We start from the raw sequence: 18,384 nt of genomic DNA on the forward strand, positions 1-18,384 counted from the left end.
GAGCGTCTGGGCTTTGTAGACTCTGGGCCGGAGGGCGTAGTTGTTGTTAAAGGGGGTGAAGTCCAGCCACAGAGGGAGAGGAAATCAGACAAGGATGTTTGGAAAAGCAAGCTGTGTTTTTCTGACTGCTCCGGCATGGGCTGCCGTCCCAAAGGCTCCTCTAACCCTGGGGAAGAGAAAATATTTTTAGTCTGATATGTGCCGTATAGGCAGCCAGAGCCGGACCATCTGTAAAAGAGCTGATAGCTCCGAGCAGTGGTTTGGGTGGAAATAACTCGCAAGGGATCGTGCAGGGCGACAAAGCGGAGTATGGGCTACGTACAGGGTTCCTCCTTGAAGTCCTTGCAGGGTGACTTTAGAGCACAGTGGGGTGGGGAACTATTGATCATCTCTGGACAAGGGCAGCAGTCACAGGACTGGAATTCACTGGGAGACAGCAGCTTGGTGAAGGAAAGCAGCTGACAAACTTGAATCTCACTGAGTTGGGATAACATATTTGCTGAGCACTGTATAACAACAAATACTTAAAAAAACAAAAACCTGCCACCCTGACCAGTGTGGCTCAGTGGATAGAGCACTGGCCAACACACCAAAGGGTCTGGGGTTCAATTCCCAGTCAAGAGCACGTACCTGGTTTGCAGGTTTGATCCCCGGCCCTAGCTGGGGAATATGCGGGAAGTAACCCATCAATGTGTCTCTCTACCCCCCTCCCTCCCTCCCTTCTGCTCTCTCTAAAATTCAGTGGAAAAAATATTCTCAGGTGAGGATTAACAACAGCAAAAGCTGCCTTCTGCATGTTTTCCACAAGCCACAAAGTCATTACCAAGATATTAAATGAAGGGACCTGTCCCATCATCTGGTCCTGCCTGGTCTCCCAACCCCTCCCCCATGCATTTGACTGTGCCACTTGGCCACCAGGACATGGTACTGATCACTGGTTCTCTTGAAGCCGCTGACATGGAAGAGACCCTCTGGGGTGCTGTTAATTGGACATTCCTGACTCCAACACGCTCTTGTGTTGGAAAGGAGACCAGGAATGAGATCATGAGTAATAAGAAACCTTAAGTGTTTGCTCTTCCACAAGAGACAAAAGTTATCCAGTTGGGATTAGGTTTCAAGAGCTCTGAACCTCAAGGCAAATATTTATTTTCTGGTGTCAAGAAAGGAAAGGCTATAAAACCTCTGACCCTGGCATAGGGTGGCGTCTGAGTTTGGGAAGCGGTCCCATGAAGCCAGAAGGGTGAGGAGTTTCTCATCGTTCCTTCCCTGGAACTGTGTTAACAGTTCTCACCACGGGCAGAACAGCAGCTGACCTGGCATCCTCCAAGTTCACCAGAACATTCCTTTGGATTCCAAGGTCTCTCCCTCTCATGTCCTTTAAAATTCCTTTCAGAGTGTAAGTATCTGGAAAGAAAACGCCCAGAGTCATCTGGTGTTTCACAACCTAGTTCATCCTCTCGCGTCATATTACTCAAAGAGGATTTATATATAGGTAACATTTCTTTTACCTACACGGCAATCTTGCAGGCTAGACAGAACCAATACTGACTTTTATACCCTTGTAACATTATAGAACATGTAAGTCTTTTTTTTTTTTTGAAATCGTCACCCAAGGATACTTTTTCATTGATTTTTAGAGAGTGGAAGGGGTGAGGGAGAAAAGCTTCAATGTGAGAAAGACACATCAATTTGTTGCCTCCTGCACGCACCCCAGCCAGGGCCAGGGATCGAACCTGCAACCCAGGTACGTGCCCTTGACTGGGAATCAAACCCCTGACCCTTTGGTGGCCAGCTGGCACTCTAACCACTGAGCAACACCGGCCAGGGCAGAACATGTGAGTCTTTTCATTAAGTACACAGGATTGGGGGGAATAAACAGCCGGGTCCCGGTAGAGCCAGTCACTCTGAAAATTCAGTACAAGGTTAAACCTAACAGATTTCTCAAACATCACTTTTTTGTCATTCCTGACATTGCACATACAGAAACTGGGGCAAATGGCCCCTCATAAAGAGACCCCAGGAACTGGGATCCTTTGCTCATCAACAATTTCAAATTATTGTCACCTCATTGAGCCGTGCGGAGCGCCTTTGACTCTTACCTGAGGAGTTCACTTCTGCGATCCTACGTGATCATTGATGGAAGGAGGGAGAAAAAAAGAAATGTGTTATGCTGTCCAAACTACCAATGTAATTTCCAGTCCTCCTGACCCTTGACATGTAGCAGGATGTGGGGGGAGGGGAGAGTGGACTTCAAAAACCCCGGACTTGAACACTAGCTCTATAACTTGGACGACGTTTCTTAGCCCATAAATAGGCATAAGAATGAGAGAGCACCCGGAAAGCATGGGACAGATTAAATGAGAACGTGTTTTCTACGCGTTCCACTACAGAACACATGGGAAGGGCATTATTAACAATAAAAATAGCCTTGGCCAGTTTGGCTCAGCGGTTAGAGCATTGGCCTGCGGTCCAGAGAGACCTGGGTTCGGTTCCCGCTAAGGGCATGCACCTCGGTTGCAGTTTGTCCCTGGCCCCGATTGGTCGTGCAGGTGGCAGCCACTCGATGTGTCCCTTTCACATCGATGTTTCTCTCTCTCTCTCTCTTCGTCACTCTCTCTCCCACTCTATCTGAACCAAAAATGGAAAAATGTCCTCAGGTGAGGATAAATAAAATAAAAACAATAAAAATAATGGATAAGAAATGTTTAAGTTCAGTCACGAGGGGAACAAATTGGGTATTTGAGTAGCCATGAAGTTCTCGATCTCCCAGACCCAGTTGTTCTGCACTGGCCCCAGTGGGTTTCGGATTGAACGGAAGAAGCCACTTCTGAGGCTTTGTGGCAAAGAATTCTGCAGAGTGATCCAGGCAATGCCAGCCGCTGCCTCCTGATTTTGAGTCCATTTTGGAATTAAATATGAGGGCTATTTGCATTCCGGCACATCTGTCCACCAGGTCAAAGGATGTTACCAACAGAAGGACGGGGATGAATGGAGGGTGGGAAGTTGCTCGGCAGCCCTCTGGAGGCCCTGAAATAATGGACACCTGATGGGATTAAACAGCAGAGCTTTTACTTAGGGACCATTTTATTAAACAAAGATCATTCACTCCGCAGAGGTTAGAAAAACACTTTGGAAATCCATTTGGCAAAGCTCTCTTAATTTGATTCTTATTTAATTCCTTCAAATCCCACTTAGATTAAAATCATAATAAAAGGCAAAAACCCCTTTGGACAACTGTTTGGCAGTAGCTTCTGAAGCTAAGCATACCCGATGACCTTGCCCTGTACCGTCTGCTCCTACGTATAGCTGCATCTGAAATGTGCATGTAACTCAACAAGACACGGGCAGCAATTTTCACAGCAGTACTGTTCAAAACAGCCAACGTGTTAAAGAAACCGAAATGTTCAGGAGTAGAATGGATAAATTAAGTGTAGTATATTTACACAAAGGATTACTGTGCAACCAGGATATAATGAAGAGCAACCGCTCACAGCATCATGGGCAATTCTCAGTGTGGTGTAACCGAAGCCAGGCATATTGGCGTCAACTTAGGTAAACTGCAAAAGCAGGTAAAACCAGCATGTGGAGTCAGATGTCAGCATAGTGATTAGTAGGCACCGTGACTACGACGGAATGTGGGGTGCAGGTGATGCTCTATTTTTTTTATTTGGGTGCCAGCTATAGGATATGGTGAATTTATGAAAATTCATTCAACTGGACACGGACGATTTCTGCATTTTGTATTGCTTAGCAGTATTTCATTATTCGAGGGTTCCACGTTTTATTTCTTCACCAGCTGCTTGTTTGATTTGTTCCCAGTTTGGGGTTATGAGGAAGAACACTGCTGTGAGCTTTTGCCTATAAGTCTTTGTGTGGATATATGTTACTTCATTTAGATTGATATCTAGGAGTGGAAGTGTGGGGTCCCCCTGTAAATTTATGTTCAGCTTTTTGAGAAATGGCCAAAGAGGTTGCCAAAGTAGCTGTTTCACTTTACATTCTCACCTGCAGCAGATGAGAGTACCACTTTCTCCACATCCTTTTAACACCTGGTATGGTCAGTCTTTTTCATTATCATCATCGTAGTCATTTCATTGTGGTTTTAACTTTATTCCCCTAGTGACTAATGATGTTTAAAATATTTTCATTATTCAGCATCTATATATCTACTTTGGCGAAGTGTTAAATCTTTTGCCCTTTTTTGAGTTATTTGGCCTCATATTGTTGCATTGTAATAGTTCTTTATATATTCTGAATACTAGTTCTTTTTAGAAATATGATTTGCAGAAATTTCTTTCAGTCTGTAGCAGGTCTTTCTATTTTCTTTTTCCCCCATCGACATCCTCCTCCAAATCCCACCCCCCACCCCCCATCTTTGTTGTCTATGTCCATTGGTTATGCACATACATGCATATAAGCTCTTTGGTTTATCTCTTCCCTTCCCCTCCTCTTCTGAGGTTTGTCAGTCAGTACCCTACTTCTATATCTCTGGGTCTATTTTGTTCATCAGCTTGGTTTGTTCATTATATGTCACAAATAAGTGAGATCATGTGCTATTTGTCTTTCTCTGATTAGCTTATTTCGCTTAGCATAATACTCTCCAGGTCCTTCCATGACATCTCACAGGATAAGAGATCTTTCTTACAGCTGCATAGTACTCCATTGTGTATATGTACCACAGCTTTTTGATCCACTCATCTATTGATGGACACTTGGGCTGTTTCAAGATCTTAGCGATTGTAAATAGTGCTGCTATGAACATAGGGGTACATATATTCTTTCCGATTGAATATCAGAATATTAGGCTTTTTAGGATATATTCCTAGAAGTGGGATCACTGGGTCAAATGGCAGTTCAATTTTTAATTTTTTGAGGAAACACCATATTGTTTCCCACAGTGGCTGCACCAGTCTGCATTCCCACCAGCAGTGTACTAGAGTCCCCTTTTCTCCACACCCTCGCCAGCACTTGTTTGATGATTTGTTGATGGCAGCATCTATTTTCTGAATGATGTCTTGAGAAGAGAATAGGATTTTGATCTTGATGACATCCAGTTTAACAATTTTTTTCTTTATGGATTATGCTTTTGTATAATATCTAAGAAACCAAGGTCACAAAGATCTTTTACTACTTTTTTGTTTAGAAGTTTGAGTTTTAGTGTTTATATTTAGGTCTACAATCTATGTTAATTTTTGTGTATGGGGCGAAGTAGGGTTTAATTGGATATGCATAATCAACTGTCCCATCCTTGTTTGTTGGAAACACTATTCCTTCCCCATCAGATTGCCTTGGCACTTTATTGAAAATCGATTGGCTGTAAGTGTACGGGTTTATTCTGGAACTCTCCTCTAGTCCATTGATCTATGTGTCTGTCTCAAGGCCAATACCATGCTGCCTTGATCACTTGTAGCTTTCTATTAAACTTTGAAATCAGGTAGTTTAAGTCCACCGACTTTATCCTATCCTTTTAAAGATATGTTTACTCTCCTAGACTCTGCATTGCCATATACATTTTAAGGACCAACTTGTCAGTGTCCACAAACAGGCGGGCTGGGATTTTGATAGAGATTGCACTGACTCTGTAGGTCAATTTAAAGGGACTGGTTACATCCTTTAGGAATGGACACATGTACAGATAACCTTTATATAGCACTGTTAAATTACACGGACCACTTTAAAGTTTTTGCATTTAATGCCCTGGAAGGAGATGAGAAAACAGTAACCATCTGCACCGTTATGCATTTTCATTCTTTACCTCCCATTAAAAGAAGGGAGTTGGTGCTCTCTGCCTTTTCTATTTCGAGCAGCTGGTTAAAGGGAACCAGAGCTATAGGAGGCAGTGGAGTATTCCTCCCAGCACTATTCTGTGCGTCTTCACTGGGGAAGACAGGCTGCCATCCCTCCTGACACAGCACGAGCGTTTGGAGCAGGGGTTGCAGTTGCTGAGGCGAGGGGGCCTGCAGGATGCTGTCATCTGTGCAGGCTGGCATTGCCCAGACTTGCGTAGAGCCCGCTGGGCTTTGTGAACGCCGTCTGAGCAGACTGATTTACTCACCTCTGTCGGGGATACAAACTGTGGGCCAAGGCACGCCCTCATTCCCCGGCCTGCTCAGGAGGCCGCATCGGGAATAAAGCCTCCTAGGACAGGTGAGTGTTCAGCTGGGAGACCAAGCCAGTCCGGGCACATTGGAAACCTCTCCCACTTGAATGGGAAAAACAGCGAATGCAAAGTAGGCTGAGTCAGCCCCCACACTGCCTCTCTGCAGCAGTAAGACGGGAATTTGTGTGAGTCTGCCTCTCCCTTCCCACCCATGCACCTGCCATGTAAGCAGCGCATCCCTGTCACTCCCCTTGGTTTCCTCACCACAAGCAGGTGGGGGTCTGGGTACCACCCAGAGCGGTGCTTCTCCGGGTCATGGCGATCTACGTGGACTCGCGTCAGTGCCTTACAAAACAAAAGCTAACTTCTGGGCCCCACCTTCGGGTCCTTGAACCCATTTTTAAAAGGTTCTTGGGTGTCGCTTAGGCAAGGCCAGGCTCAAAAACTCCTGATCTAGGCCAACACCCTGAGCTCCAGCGTTTGCATATCCTTAGTCTGAACTCGCCATCAACAGAGCTGTGTTTGTGAGTCTCGGGGACAATTTATTTATTCCTTTGGATATTTTAAGCACCATCTCTGAGTCAAGTTAAGTCTTTAAAACAAAACAAACAAAAACACCCACAAACCTAGACCCCAGCCGCTTAACTTCCTCTGGCAATGACTTCGCTCAGCGCTACGCCCTTGGTTCTTCCCAAGGGTCCGGACAAGAAACCACTGTCTGGCATGTTGGGCCACGAGCCCCGTTCGTGTGGAAGGGGCGGTGCTTTTCGGAGGCAGTTTGTTCAGCGAGAGCAGGTGTGGAGTCGGGACCTGGACTCGAAGCCCAGCTGTAGGTTTTGGAAGCAGCGGGGGCGCACAGAGTTAAGCTTTAGTTTCTTTGCTTGTAGAACAAGACTGTGAAATAGCATCTACCTTACAAGGCTCATTCTAAACCAGTCTCTTAAAGGCCTAGGTGCAATGCCTGACTCTGCGGACCTTCGCCTCCAATGACTGTCATTTTAATTTCGAATCAGGAAACCTTGTCCACCCCCCCCCCCCCCCCATACAGTCAAACTTCTATGGCCCATTTTCACTTTTTTAAAAAATCTTCAGCCCTGGCCGGTTTGGCTCAGCGGTTGGAGCGTCCGCCTGCGGTCTGGAGAGACCCGGGTTCGGTTACCCAAGGACATTTTTCCACTTTTTGTTCAGATAGAGTGGGAGGGAGAGAGAGGAAGAGAGAGAGAGAAAGAAACATCGACGTGAAAGGGACATATCGAGGGGCTGCCACCCGCACGACCCGGGGACAAACTGCAACTGAGGTACTGCCCCTAGCGGGAACCGAACCTGTGTCTCTCCGGCCCGCAGGCCGACGCTCTAACCGCTGAGCCAAACCGGCCAGGGCCTATTTTCCCTTTTGTTCTCATCTACTAAGAAGCTCACATCACCACAAACATGTTGCCTGAGTTTGGGGTCTTTTGGTTTTTTTCCTTTCCTCCGAGGTTTTTGTTCCGTTGTCTGCAGATCACGGCCTCTCGGATAAGCATCGGCATTATACATTATACATTATACATTATACATTATACATTATACATTATACATTATACATTATACATTATACATGGCTGAAGGTGGAAAGCTGGTGACGTGCAAGGGAAAGGGACAGGGAGCTGGGGGGGTAAGCAGATCAGACAAGCAGACGATCTACCGAGACTGGGACTGTGATTACAACTCTCTTTCTCCTCTCTGTTCCTATCACGGCGGCACAGGGCTTAGTAGGACCAGAATTCCTACTGGGTATCAGGCACCACGGAGTCATTGGTTGAACTCCACTGCCCCGCCCGGTCAGTGTGGCTCAGTGGTTGAGCGTCCACCCCTGCACCAAGAGGCTGCCAGTTGGATTCCCGGTCAGGGCACATGCCCAGGTTGTGGGCCCGATCCCCAGTGGGGGGGCATGCAGGAGGCAGCCAGACGATGTTCTCTCTCATCGATGTTTCTATCTCTCTCTCCCTCTCCCTTCTTCTCTCTCTAAAATCAATAAAGAAAAAAAAAATCTTTTGTTGTTTTTTTTTTAATTAAATTCCCTGCCACCAAGAATTTCCCTTCTCTACCCAAATTGCTTTTGTGTTGAGGTCCGGGATTTGACACAGAATCGTAGAATTTTACAGCGGAATGAGACTTGATGCTGTCTAGCCTAGCCCTTCACTTTCTTCACATGAAGAGCCCAGGGCTGCAGAGGCTAAGTAGTGACATAATTGAGGTCTCACGGGTAACAAATTAAGGAAGGTTCTGATTCCAAATATTCTAGCCCTTTCCAGTAGCACCCTCCTCTCCACCCCATTCCACAGGGAGTCTAGGACTCCTTTCTGCTCTTCTACATAATGGAGCTCATCAAACATTTCGTGTCTTAGATAAATCCTACCTTGTTGTAGGTGGTATTTACCCAGATGGTATCCCAGCCTGTATGCTAAAATTCATACTTCAATTTAGAGATTAACCAGACAGTAATGATAACCACACAAGTCTGTCTTAATTAGCTCATTAAAGGCAAGCAGTGCTTAGCACTTTGAATGTGTAGGCAGGTGCTTTACAAAACTCAGCTAAATAAACCGATTGTTTATTGTTCGTAGACTTTCATGCCAGCCAGAATGCAGACTGTGTGTGTGTTAATCCTCGCCCGAGGCTATTTTCCCATTGATTTTTAGATAGAGCGGAAGGGAGAGGGAAAGGGGGTGGGGCATATCAGTGTGAGAGAGACACACACGACCTGGAGTGGTCGGGGATTGAACCTGCCACTCAGGAACGTGCCCTTGACCGGGAATCAAATCAGAGACCCTTTGGGTCCACGGGCCAAACTGGTCAGGGCCAGAATGTAGACTTTTAATGTGCTTTTTGAATCTGTGAAAATGAAGAAAAGAAAGTTGTAGTTTTTAACAATAGCAGGGTACAAAGGTGGATGGAGAAGTGGGACGGGGCTCTGCTGAGCCCCCGCACAGCTGGACTTCAGGCTGAGGTCCTGGGCCAGGCACCTGGCAACCACTTATGAGCTCACCTCTCCCAACAAAAATTACTCTGTGCTCTAAACGTTCGTAACCCGCAGCCTCCTCTTCACCACGAGCTGTGTGCTCGTTATCTGTTCTTATATGGGCACTGTTTAGTCTTTTGTTTTGCTCAAGATCTAAAATGCTTTTACTTCCTTTAAAAATGACTCCAATTTTCATCTAGCTTCATTTATTTTCTATTTTTATTTTTTGGTTAATTTGCATATGGCCCCATGTCTGGGTTCAGCTCTTTTCCTGGCCTGTGTACAGGGCTTATCTGTGAACCATCCTGGGTGCCTGTGTAAGAAGAAATGAAACAGAGGGGGTACCTCATGTACGCAAAGAAGGGGCTCCTTTATTTTTGAGGACCTGGCCCTGTGGCCCCCAGGCCTGCACTGCTACAACAACAAAGGCTTTGGACTGGCTTTGAAACTGCCCTTTGCTTCTGGCTCACTGGATTTCATGACGTGGTCAGCATCATGGGACGAAGCAAGTGGATGTGTCAAGACTGATGTCCTTGGCATTGTAGGGGTCTTGTTTCTCAGCAGTGTTTTGCTACTGATTTATAGAGCAGCGCCCTGTCACATGGGGCCTTGGTGTATCTTCCACCCATCTTGTGTGATAGTTCATGTAACACAGTTACTGTCTGTGCCTGTCGCTGGGGAAGGGCGACATCCAGAGAGACATTCGTCAGCCCAAACCACACAAACAAGCCTTCTCGGTGTGATGGCCTGGTGCCATCTCTGTATACAGTTATTATGTTGTTGCTACTCCTATTAATATTATTGTTATTATTATTTGAGTGTGTCACACCATTTTCAACAAACTGATGGGTGTGCATTCTCCCTACCCACCTCCATGCAGGACACAAGTCTATCGAGACACACGTGTGTTCTCTCTGACATAAATACTAATAACAGTGCCTGACTCACACACCCGTTGAGGGGGTGCCAGGCAGTGGGCTGGTCCTGTCATCAGCTCCAGAAGGTGAATGCTAGTCAAACCATTTCTAGACGGGGAAGCCTGGAGGCCCGAGAGGGTCCCACCCCAAGGCCATGTGGTGCTGAAGCTGGACTGAATCTAGTCACCCTTGCTCCAGTCCCTCCACACTTCTGACTACTCTTCAGGTGACTGCATTCCAGGCATTGCTTTTCTGCAGGATTTTTTTCACTTAGTAATATTAGCTTGAACTCTTTCCATGCAAGTACATCTAAGTGTACTTCATTCTTTCAATGGCTACTTAAGATCAGTAATTTTAGCCCTGGCCGGTTTGGCTCAGCATTTAGAGCATCAGCCCATGGACCAAAGAGTTGTGGGTTCAGTTCCTGTCGAGGGCACATACCTCCATTGTGGTTCAGTCCCCAACCCTGGTCGGAGTCGTGCAGGAGGCAACCAATCCGTGTGTCTCTCTTACGTCGATGTTTCTCTCTCTCTCCCTCCTCCTCCCTCTCCCTCCCACTCTTATCAGAAGATAAATGGGAAAATATACTTGGGTGAGGATTTAAAAAAAAAAAAAAGATCAGTAGTTTATCTAACTACTTTCTTATTTAGGTTGTTTTCTGTTTCTTTGTTATTTACTGTTATATATAATGCAATGTTGAATATCTTCAATATATTCACTTTTGGACACATATAGTGAGAATTTCTTTGGGAATTTGTACATCAGAGAGGAGGTACATATTACATTTTTATAAATATTGCCAAAGTTGCCTTCCAAAAAGAATTTTGCTCACCAACAGTGTGTGAGAATACCTATTTCCTCATACTAGTTGGGTTTTTATATCTTTGCCAGTCTGACAAAAATATATATATACATTTTTAATCCTCACCCGAGGATATTTTTTTTTCCATTTTTTGTACAGATAGAGTGGGAGGGAGAGAGAGGAAGGGAGAGAGAGAGAGAAACATCGACGTGAAGGGACACATCGAGTGGCTGCCACCTGCACGACCAACCAGGGCCGGGGACAAACTGCAACCGAGGTACGTGCCCTTAGCGGGAACCGAACCCGGGTCTCTCCAGACCGCAGGCCGACGCTCTAACCGCTGAGCCAAACTGGCCAGGGCTATATATACATTTTTAAATTGTATTTTCCCGATTCCTTTTGGGGTCATCTATATTTCCTCTGGAAATTGCCTCTTTCCCAGAGTGCTATTTATTTTTCCTTATAGATGCTCTTTATATATTCTGGATGATAATTTGTAGTCTGAAATGCATGTCAGATATTTTCTACCTGTCTGCTACTTCTCTCTCTAGTGGAGAATTCATTGTTCTCACCATCAATTGGAGAGCGCGTGTTTTCGACTCATTTGAACCCACATTTATCATAACTCTCTTGTTATATGTGTGGTTGTGCAAATGCCTGTCTTCCGTTCCACTGGGGTTTTTTTAATTCTTGCACCAGAATTAAAGTACTTTAATTATTTCAACCTTAGAATACCTTTTTATACTGGGAAGGTAAAACTCCTCCTCCATTGCGGCTCTCTTTAAGAAAAAAAAGTCTTTGTATTTATAAGCATTTTTTTCTTCCACGTGAACTTATAGAATTCGCTTGTCAAGTTCTATTAAGGAAGCTGTAATGAGTACTTTGACTTAGTAAGCACTGCATTAATAAGTTGCTTATTAATGAGTTATTAGATAATTTATTGTTATTAGATACATTGACATCTTTACAGTATTTAGTTTTCCCGTCCAGAAATGCTACGTCTCTATTTAAGTCCTTTTTCTTCATCAGTTGAGTTCTGTGGTTTTATGTAAATCTTACATTGTGGGGTTTATTTGTTGCTGTTATAAATGTGGCCTTGTTTTCGCATTACACTGACTTAATTTGTTGTATTACTAGTGGATAGGAAAACTGTCGGTTTTTATGTGTTAATTCTTTTTATCTAACTACTTGACTGAACTCTTTTATTAATGACCTTTACACTTATTTCTTTTTCTTGACTTATCACATTGCCTAGGACCAAAACAATGTAGGAAAACATTGGTTAAAGCATACATCTTTGTCTTGATGCTGTCTTTAATAAGAATGTTTCTAATGTTGTTCCACCAAATATAATGGAAACACTTTATCAGCTTGAAGAAATTTCTTTCTATTTTTAGCTTATTGTGGAGCATGCTTTTCACTGTAGACTACACAAGATTCCTCTCAAGGGGCCTTAATTCTTTTCCTAACATTTTCTTTGAGAATCCAGAGATTTTCCTGACTGGGACCTCCCAGCATTGATATCCCAGCTGAGCCAATGCAGTTTAGAACCGAGTACAGTGATATCTTCTCTCTTCCTTCATTCATTCATGGTGGACCCTGGATGGCCTAAGGAAAGGAGCTACTTTGTGTTGACATTTTCTACCCGCCCCTCACCTCCCCCCACAGGAAAAAAATTAAACATACTGTGCGGACAAGAACAATAGCACCACATCTGGGATTTTCTGGCAAATACCACTGAAAAGTTTTTATTCCTAGCTTCTAGTTTTAAATAACTTCAGGTTTTTTTCCCACTTGATTATCTTGAGTTGCTGAGCCCCATCTCACTCCGGTTGCTAAGTGGCTTCTGGAGTTTCTCTAGGAGAATGTGAAGACAGAGTCACTCTGGCCTCTGGTGTCCTGTTGGGAGTCCGTGCAGCGCAGGGTGCAGCCACTGCTAACCCTCGGCTCTCAGCACTGCCTTCCACATGGTTAATGCGAAAGAAGTGTTTTTATAGTTAATTGATAAAGTGATTTAATTGCAGAGTGCATGTGACAGTCTTTAGGTGGTCCAGTTTTTGCTAAGCTATCAACAAAAAGATTTTATTTCTTCGGGCATGCATTTGGAGTGTGCCTCTAATGTGACTTGGCACCTGTCTAGAGAATCGTTGCTGTGTCCAGTGACATTTTGCTTTGGGGAAGTCAGCACCTGCTGTGACGGCATCTGTCATGTTTAGGACTGTCGATAATACAGAGCCACCTCAGTAAAATGCCTTCTGCAGAAAGCGATATTAGATGTCGGCAAAAGATTGTTGTGACCAGCACAGAAGAGAGTTTGGGCTCCGGAGATGAAAGCAGTCGATGATGTCTTTTATCATGGTTTTTCTCATCTTGATGTAAGCTGGGTAGATTTTATTATTTTCAGGCTGGCTAAGAAGCAGGAACCTGCTAATAGGAACCTTTCTGCTAGCAGGAACCTTTCTTTGTATTGCTTTAGCCCAAACCAACGTTAGCCTCCAGCATCGATTCGGATGTTAATGTTTTTGAGGTGGGTTTTTGGGGGAGATGGTGTGGACTCATCTCAGACACGAGGTGTGTAACTGGCAACCCTCCAGGAGAGCCCAAGCCAAGGGAGAACTGGAAGCCAGAAACCCCAAGAGGCAAGGCGGCCCCATCATGACAGGCACAAGTAGCTGGGCTCTGAGCCCCTCCCAGTTCCAGTGGGACTGGCTTTAGCTTCAAGGGCTATTGGTGTAGCAAGTTTGATCAATAGGAGTTATTTTTCCTGCCCCGGCATCCTGTCTTTTCCTCCGGATCCCCAAGTCCAGAAAAGAGGCTGGGGGCAGTGACCAGGAGTAGACTGAATGTCCCTTCCCTTTTCTCTTACAGGCAGGTGACAAACATTACCACCCCAGCTGTGCGCGATGCAGTCGATGCGACCAGATGTTCACAGAAGGAGAGGAAATGTATCTTCAAGGTAAGGGGACTCGGGAACCCAGGAGGCTCCCCCCACCTGGGGAAAGAAAACCTTACTACGTTTGTTGGTTTGTTTGTTTGTTTGACTGGTTTTAAGAAGGAGGCATTTCATTAGCTGCAAGGCTACCCAGATCCAAAATGAACGTGGCCAAAAGTTATCTCAGTGGTTAGTATTAATCAGCCAAGCAATTGACTTGGGAGCAGGGAGCAGCGAGCCCCTGGGGCTGTTAGCAAAGGAATGTGTTGCTGCTGAAATGAGTGAATAGGAGGGGTGTTTGCTATGGATGTGATCACACCCCCTCCCAGCCCTCTCGGAAAGTGCTTGGGAAACAAAGATCAAAGAGAGAACGCATTTCCAGAAATGTTGCTCTTTGGGTGACTACTTTGTCTTTTCCCCTTTCGCTGTCCTGCCAGAAGGCCTTTTTGAGGCCGCCCAGGCTTCTGTTATCTGGGCTTTCAGGGGGAAGAAAATCTCATATTTGGTGAATTGCATCACAGATAGATAGTTCATCCCATTATGAGGACACGGCTCTCATATTGATGGAGAGAGAGAGAGAGAACACACCCCAAGTCCCTGAAAGAGAAATGGAGACTTTTCTGGTGGGATTACCAGGGGCCATTAGATTTTTTTTTTTTAATTGGAAATGGTTTTGAGAAATTATCCTCGTGTACACGATGACTAGCTTTTCTCTACTCTAAAATTCTGAAGCTTCACAGAGAGGCTTGGGGGAAGGTTCTCTTCCAGGCAAACAGTACCATCTGTGCGAGCATTTGCTATTTTTAGCTGTAACCAAGTCATTAACTAGACAAGGGCTTAGTAAAATTAGCAAGAACCGTAAAAGCTATAGCTCCTTCTATGTCGGTAATTACTGGGTCTCATCTGCCTTTGAATGTCATTTCTTAATGCCTCTTTCCACCGGACACTATATTTTTTAAAATTTATTTTGTGGTTGAGGGTATTACAGATGTCCCCCATTTTCCCCATTCGGCCCCCTCCGCCTGGCTCCCACCCCACCCCAGACCTGCTCTGCTGTGTGTCCATGGGCTCTGCAGGTATGCATCTAAGTTCTTCGGTTTGTCTCTTCCTGCCCCCCCCCCCTCAGATCTGTCAGTCTGTCCCCTGCTCCCATGTCTCTGGGCTTATCTGTTTGTCAGTTTATTTTGTTCATTAGATTCCACATATAAGCGAAATCACACTGTGTGTTTTTAGTGAATGATTTGCTTTGTTCTCAGTTTTTTTATGCAACCCAGAAAAGTCTACAGAAATTACTCTGGAATATTAAAGCAAAGCTTAGGCTACTCTCCCTTAAAAAAAAAAAAAAAAAAAAAGCCAGCTGTATGAAAAATTAACAACCCAAATATCCTTTTAGCTGCAGAATGATCACTCTGTAAAATTATGATAAACAAAAATCACTGAATATTAAAGGGCCCAGTAAAGGCAAGTGACAAGAACCGAATCCAGGGTCTTGCCTGGGCTGTAAATCTGCGGCGGCAGCAGGCAGGCATCACTGTGCGTTTTCAGAATGGAGCAGACTTAGTCTTCACTTGGTCTCGAGGCTTTGCTTCAGGTTCAGTGTGTCAGTTACAGCACTCAAAAACAAAGGCACAAGAGGGTGTCAGCCCTGTGTCTGCTGGGGACCCGAGACTCCCAGGCCCTAGGGGACAGCTAAGGGCCTGGAAGCTGAATGCACAGAGTGATTTGAAGCTGTTCGTAAATACAGCACCTTCACACCACAAATAACCCACTGTCTGTCAAGATGGGCTGCATTCAGAGTCCCTGGGAATGACTGGTATAAACCTCTTCTTGGGCCTCCGTAGCCTTTGCTTCTCAGCACATCCTTGAAGAAGGAACGGTTTCATCTTCCTGGATGTCTGATGTTCTCCCTGTATCACGTTCCTGTGAACTCGACCTCTGGAGAACAGTTGACACTGCAAACCCAGTGTTCTGGCCGAGGCCTCCGATCCATAGCTCTTCACAGTGAATGTGGCTCCTGAGCCCCTGGGGGGTTCCCTGTGCTTCGGAGGTAGTCTGTCTGATTTGTGTTTGTTTGTTTCTTTCTTTCTTTCATTTTTTCTTTATTGATTTTAGAGAGAAAGGAAGGGAGAGGGAAAGAGAGATAGAAACATCGATGAGAGAACATCAATCGACCACCTCCTGCATGCCTCCCACTAGGGATTTGGCCCACAACCTGGGCATGTGCCCTGACTGGGAATAGAACTGGCAACCTCTTGGTGCAGGGGTCAATGCTCAACCACTGACACACACGAGCCAGGCTTCCCCTCCCCCTGTCCCCTCTTTCTTCCCCTCCCCCTCTCCCTCCCTTGGTTAAGCAAGATAGAAATGATTGTTAAATAGGGATTCAAGTATTATTCGGATGTGAAATGTATCTTCTTATCATTAATTTAATATTTTCACTCAGTGGTATAAAGTAATTCAAGAATTATTTTAATTTGATGTCTTTTCAAATACACACAGATTGCTATTTAAAGAGATAAAGATTTCAATACCGAAATGTAGCAAGTCTGGTATTTATAGAGACTCTTAGTGGATTTATATCATTTACTCACTGCTTTCAACTTAGCAGCTTTATTGCTTAAATCTTTCTATGTGCCCCTCTGGCTCTCTGCCCATCCCCATGTTTGAACATACCCTTACATACAGGTTTTACCCATCACTTTGTAAACGGCGTATGTATCTGGGCATACGAAATTATATAGGCAGGCTTGGGGTTTTTTGCAAGGTAACAGCTTTCTATGGGATATATATGTTTTGCTTACTGCTGGGACCATCCATGAAGACACTTTGTACTCCGAGAAAGGAAGGCATTGACCCAGAACAGGAAATGACACTTTAGTAGCTTCACTAGTTTGAAAGTGAATGCTTTTCTTAAATTGATTAAAAGGTTGAAAGATAAAGAAACTTTTGGATTTGTAACATAACTTTCAACCTGTCTACTGCTGGGTCTGATGTCCCACATCTGGGTCGATGACTATGTATAATTGGATCAACAAGAAATTCCGTGCGTTTTGCTTCTGAATGTGGACAGTCTGGTTTGACTTTATGTTCCTTATCTAAATCGCAGGGTTGTTCTGATGCTTTGTAAACATGCTGATGGCTTCTGTTTCTGAAATTAAATGCAGCTGGTAATAAGCACACAGATAGTACCTTTAAAGGATAATGATATGGTTAGAAAAAAACAAACACTCAGTCAAGAACTGCACATCCCTTGCATGGAAACACTCCTGTGCCCAGTTGGTGATCTCTGTGGTCAAGAGTTGTGACCTTAATAGGGCAAGCTCAGACGAGGTGCGGAGAACACCCCCGGAGTGCGGAGCGCCCTGTGCTGGGGAAAGAGGGTGTGAACCCATCTCAGACGTTCTGTCCAGCAGGACCAGGGCTCTGTCCATTTTCCCAGCTCTTAGTCGGTACGTTATGTCTTTCCAGGTTCTACCGTTTGGCATCCCGACTGTAAGCAATCTACCAAGACGGAGGAAAAGCTGCGGGTAAGGAAACAATTAGAGACGTGATGGCAGGTGTATTTGCACGCCAGATGTCTGCTAGTGACGAACTCTCGGGCTGGAATGTGGGTGAAATTACTTGGCTGTGATTTTTTTTTCCCTCCATAGCAGACCAAGTTGAAAGGTCATTTGGCCAGAGAAGGAGGTTCCCACCTACCTTCAATTGATTGTGGTTTTTGTTCCAAATGCTTGCGTTGGACAAAGTAAGCCTTGCCTCACTAGTCAGAGTCTTAGGAAAGCCTTCCAGAGAAACGTCAAACCAGACAGATGTGAGAAAAGTGATTCATGAAGTTCTAGGTCCAACATCTGGCGACCTCCTCCCCAGACGTGTTTATATTTAGTCCATCATGCAACACTCCAGCCCAGACTCAGCCTTCATGTTCAGGTCGCGGTGCATGTAACTGCCCTCTCGAATCCAGATTCACCCAGGAGCCTTTCTCTCTGAGAGCCGATGGCTTGGGGAAATAATGACAAGACCAGACATGTCCGTGGGGACAGGCACGCTGGGTGGTTTTAGAACTTAACTCTGAGATGGCATCAACATGTTCTGGTAACTATCCTAGAACACTGAGCACATGGGCAAAAGGATGGACCCCGTCTCTCTCTCTCTTGCACTTCTAAAGCCTCCTGGTCTTATTCGGGTCTCAGAACACCACCAGGTGACATTTTACCTGTTTCAGAACCAAAGCATGTACATGGTTGTAAGGTCATTATTGTCATCCGCCTCCTGTCCAGCTGCCCTCAGTTTTCCCCTGAGCAGTAATCAGACTGGATCCGTGTACCACAGTCTCTCCATGTGGCTGACGTCGCAGTACCCATGGAAAAGCTGGAGTTGGACGGTCATCCACGTCGTGTCTCAGGGAAAAGAAGGGTCTGAATTTGTTCTGAAGGCCAGACTCTAGCGCGGTGGTTCTCAACCCTCCTGATGCCGCGACCCTTTAATACAGCTCCTCATGTTGTGGCGACCCTCAACCATGAAATTATTTTCGTTGCTACTTCATAACTGTAATGTTGCTACTGTTAGGAATCGCCATGGGAAATATGTATTTCCCGATGGTCTTAAGCGACCCCTGTGAAAGGGCCGTTCGAC

At 45.1% G+C, this 18,384-nt stretch overlaps 1 protein-coding gene across 15 annotated transcripts in view; it reads left to right on the top strand.

The window, feature by feature from the left end:
* The window catches only part of ABLIM1 (actin binding LIM protein 1), a 265,955-nt gene that overhangs the window by 202,761 nt on the left and 44,810 nt on the right, over positions 1–18,384 (top strand). For all 15 annotated transcript variants that reach the window (XM_036265699.1, XM_036265688.1, XM_036265689.1 and 12 more), the window contains exons 7-8: positions 13,689–13,776; positions 17,221–17,279. In XM_036265699.1, coding sequence (XP_036121592.1) covers positions 13,689–13,776; positions 17,221–17,279 — 147 coding nt within the window. The remainder of the gene's footprint in view (positions 1–13,688; positions 13,777–17,220; positions 17,280–18,384) is intronic.

Source organism: Molossus molossus, unplaced genomic scaffold (genome assembly GCF_014108415.1).
Source record: "Molossus molossus isolate mMolMol1 unplaced genomic scaffold, mMolMol1.p scaffold_m16_p_17, whole genome shotgun sequence".
Classification (NCBI taxonomy): Eukaryota; Metazoa; Chordata; class Mammalia; order Chiroptera; family Molossidae; genus Molossus; species Molossus molossus.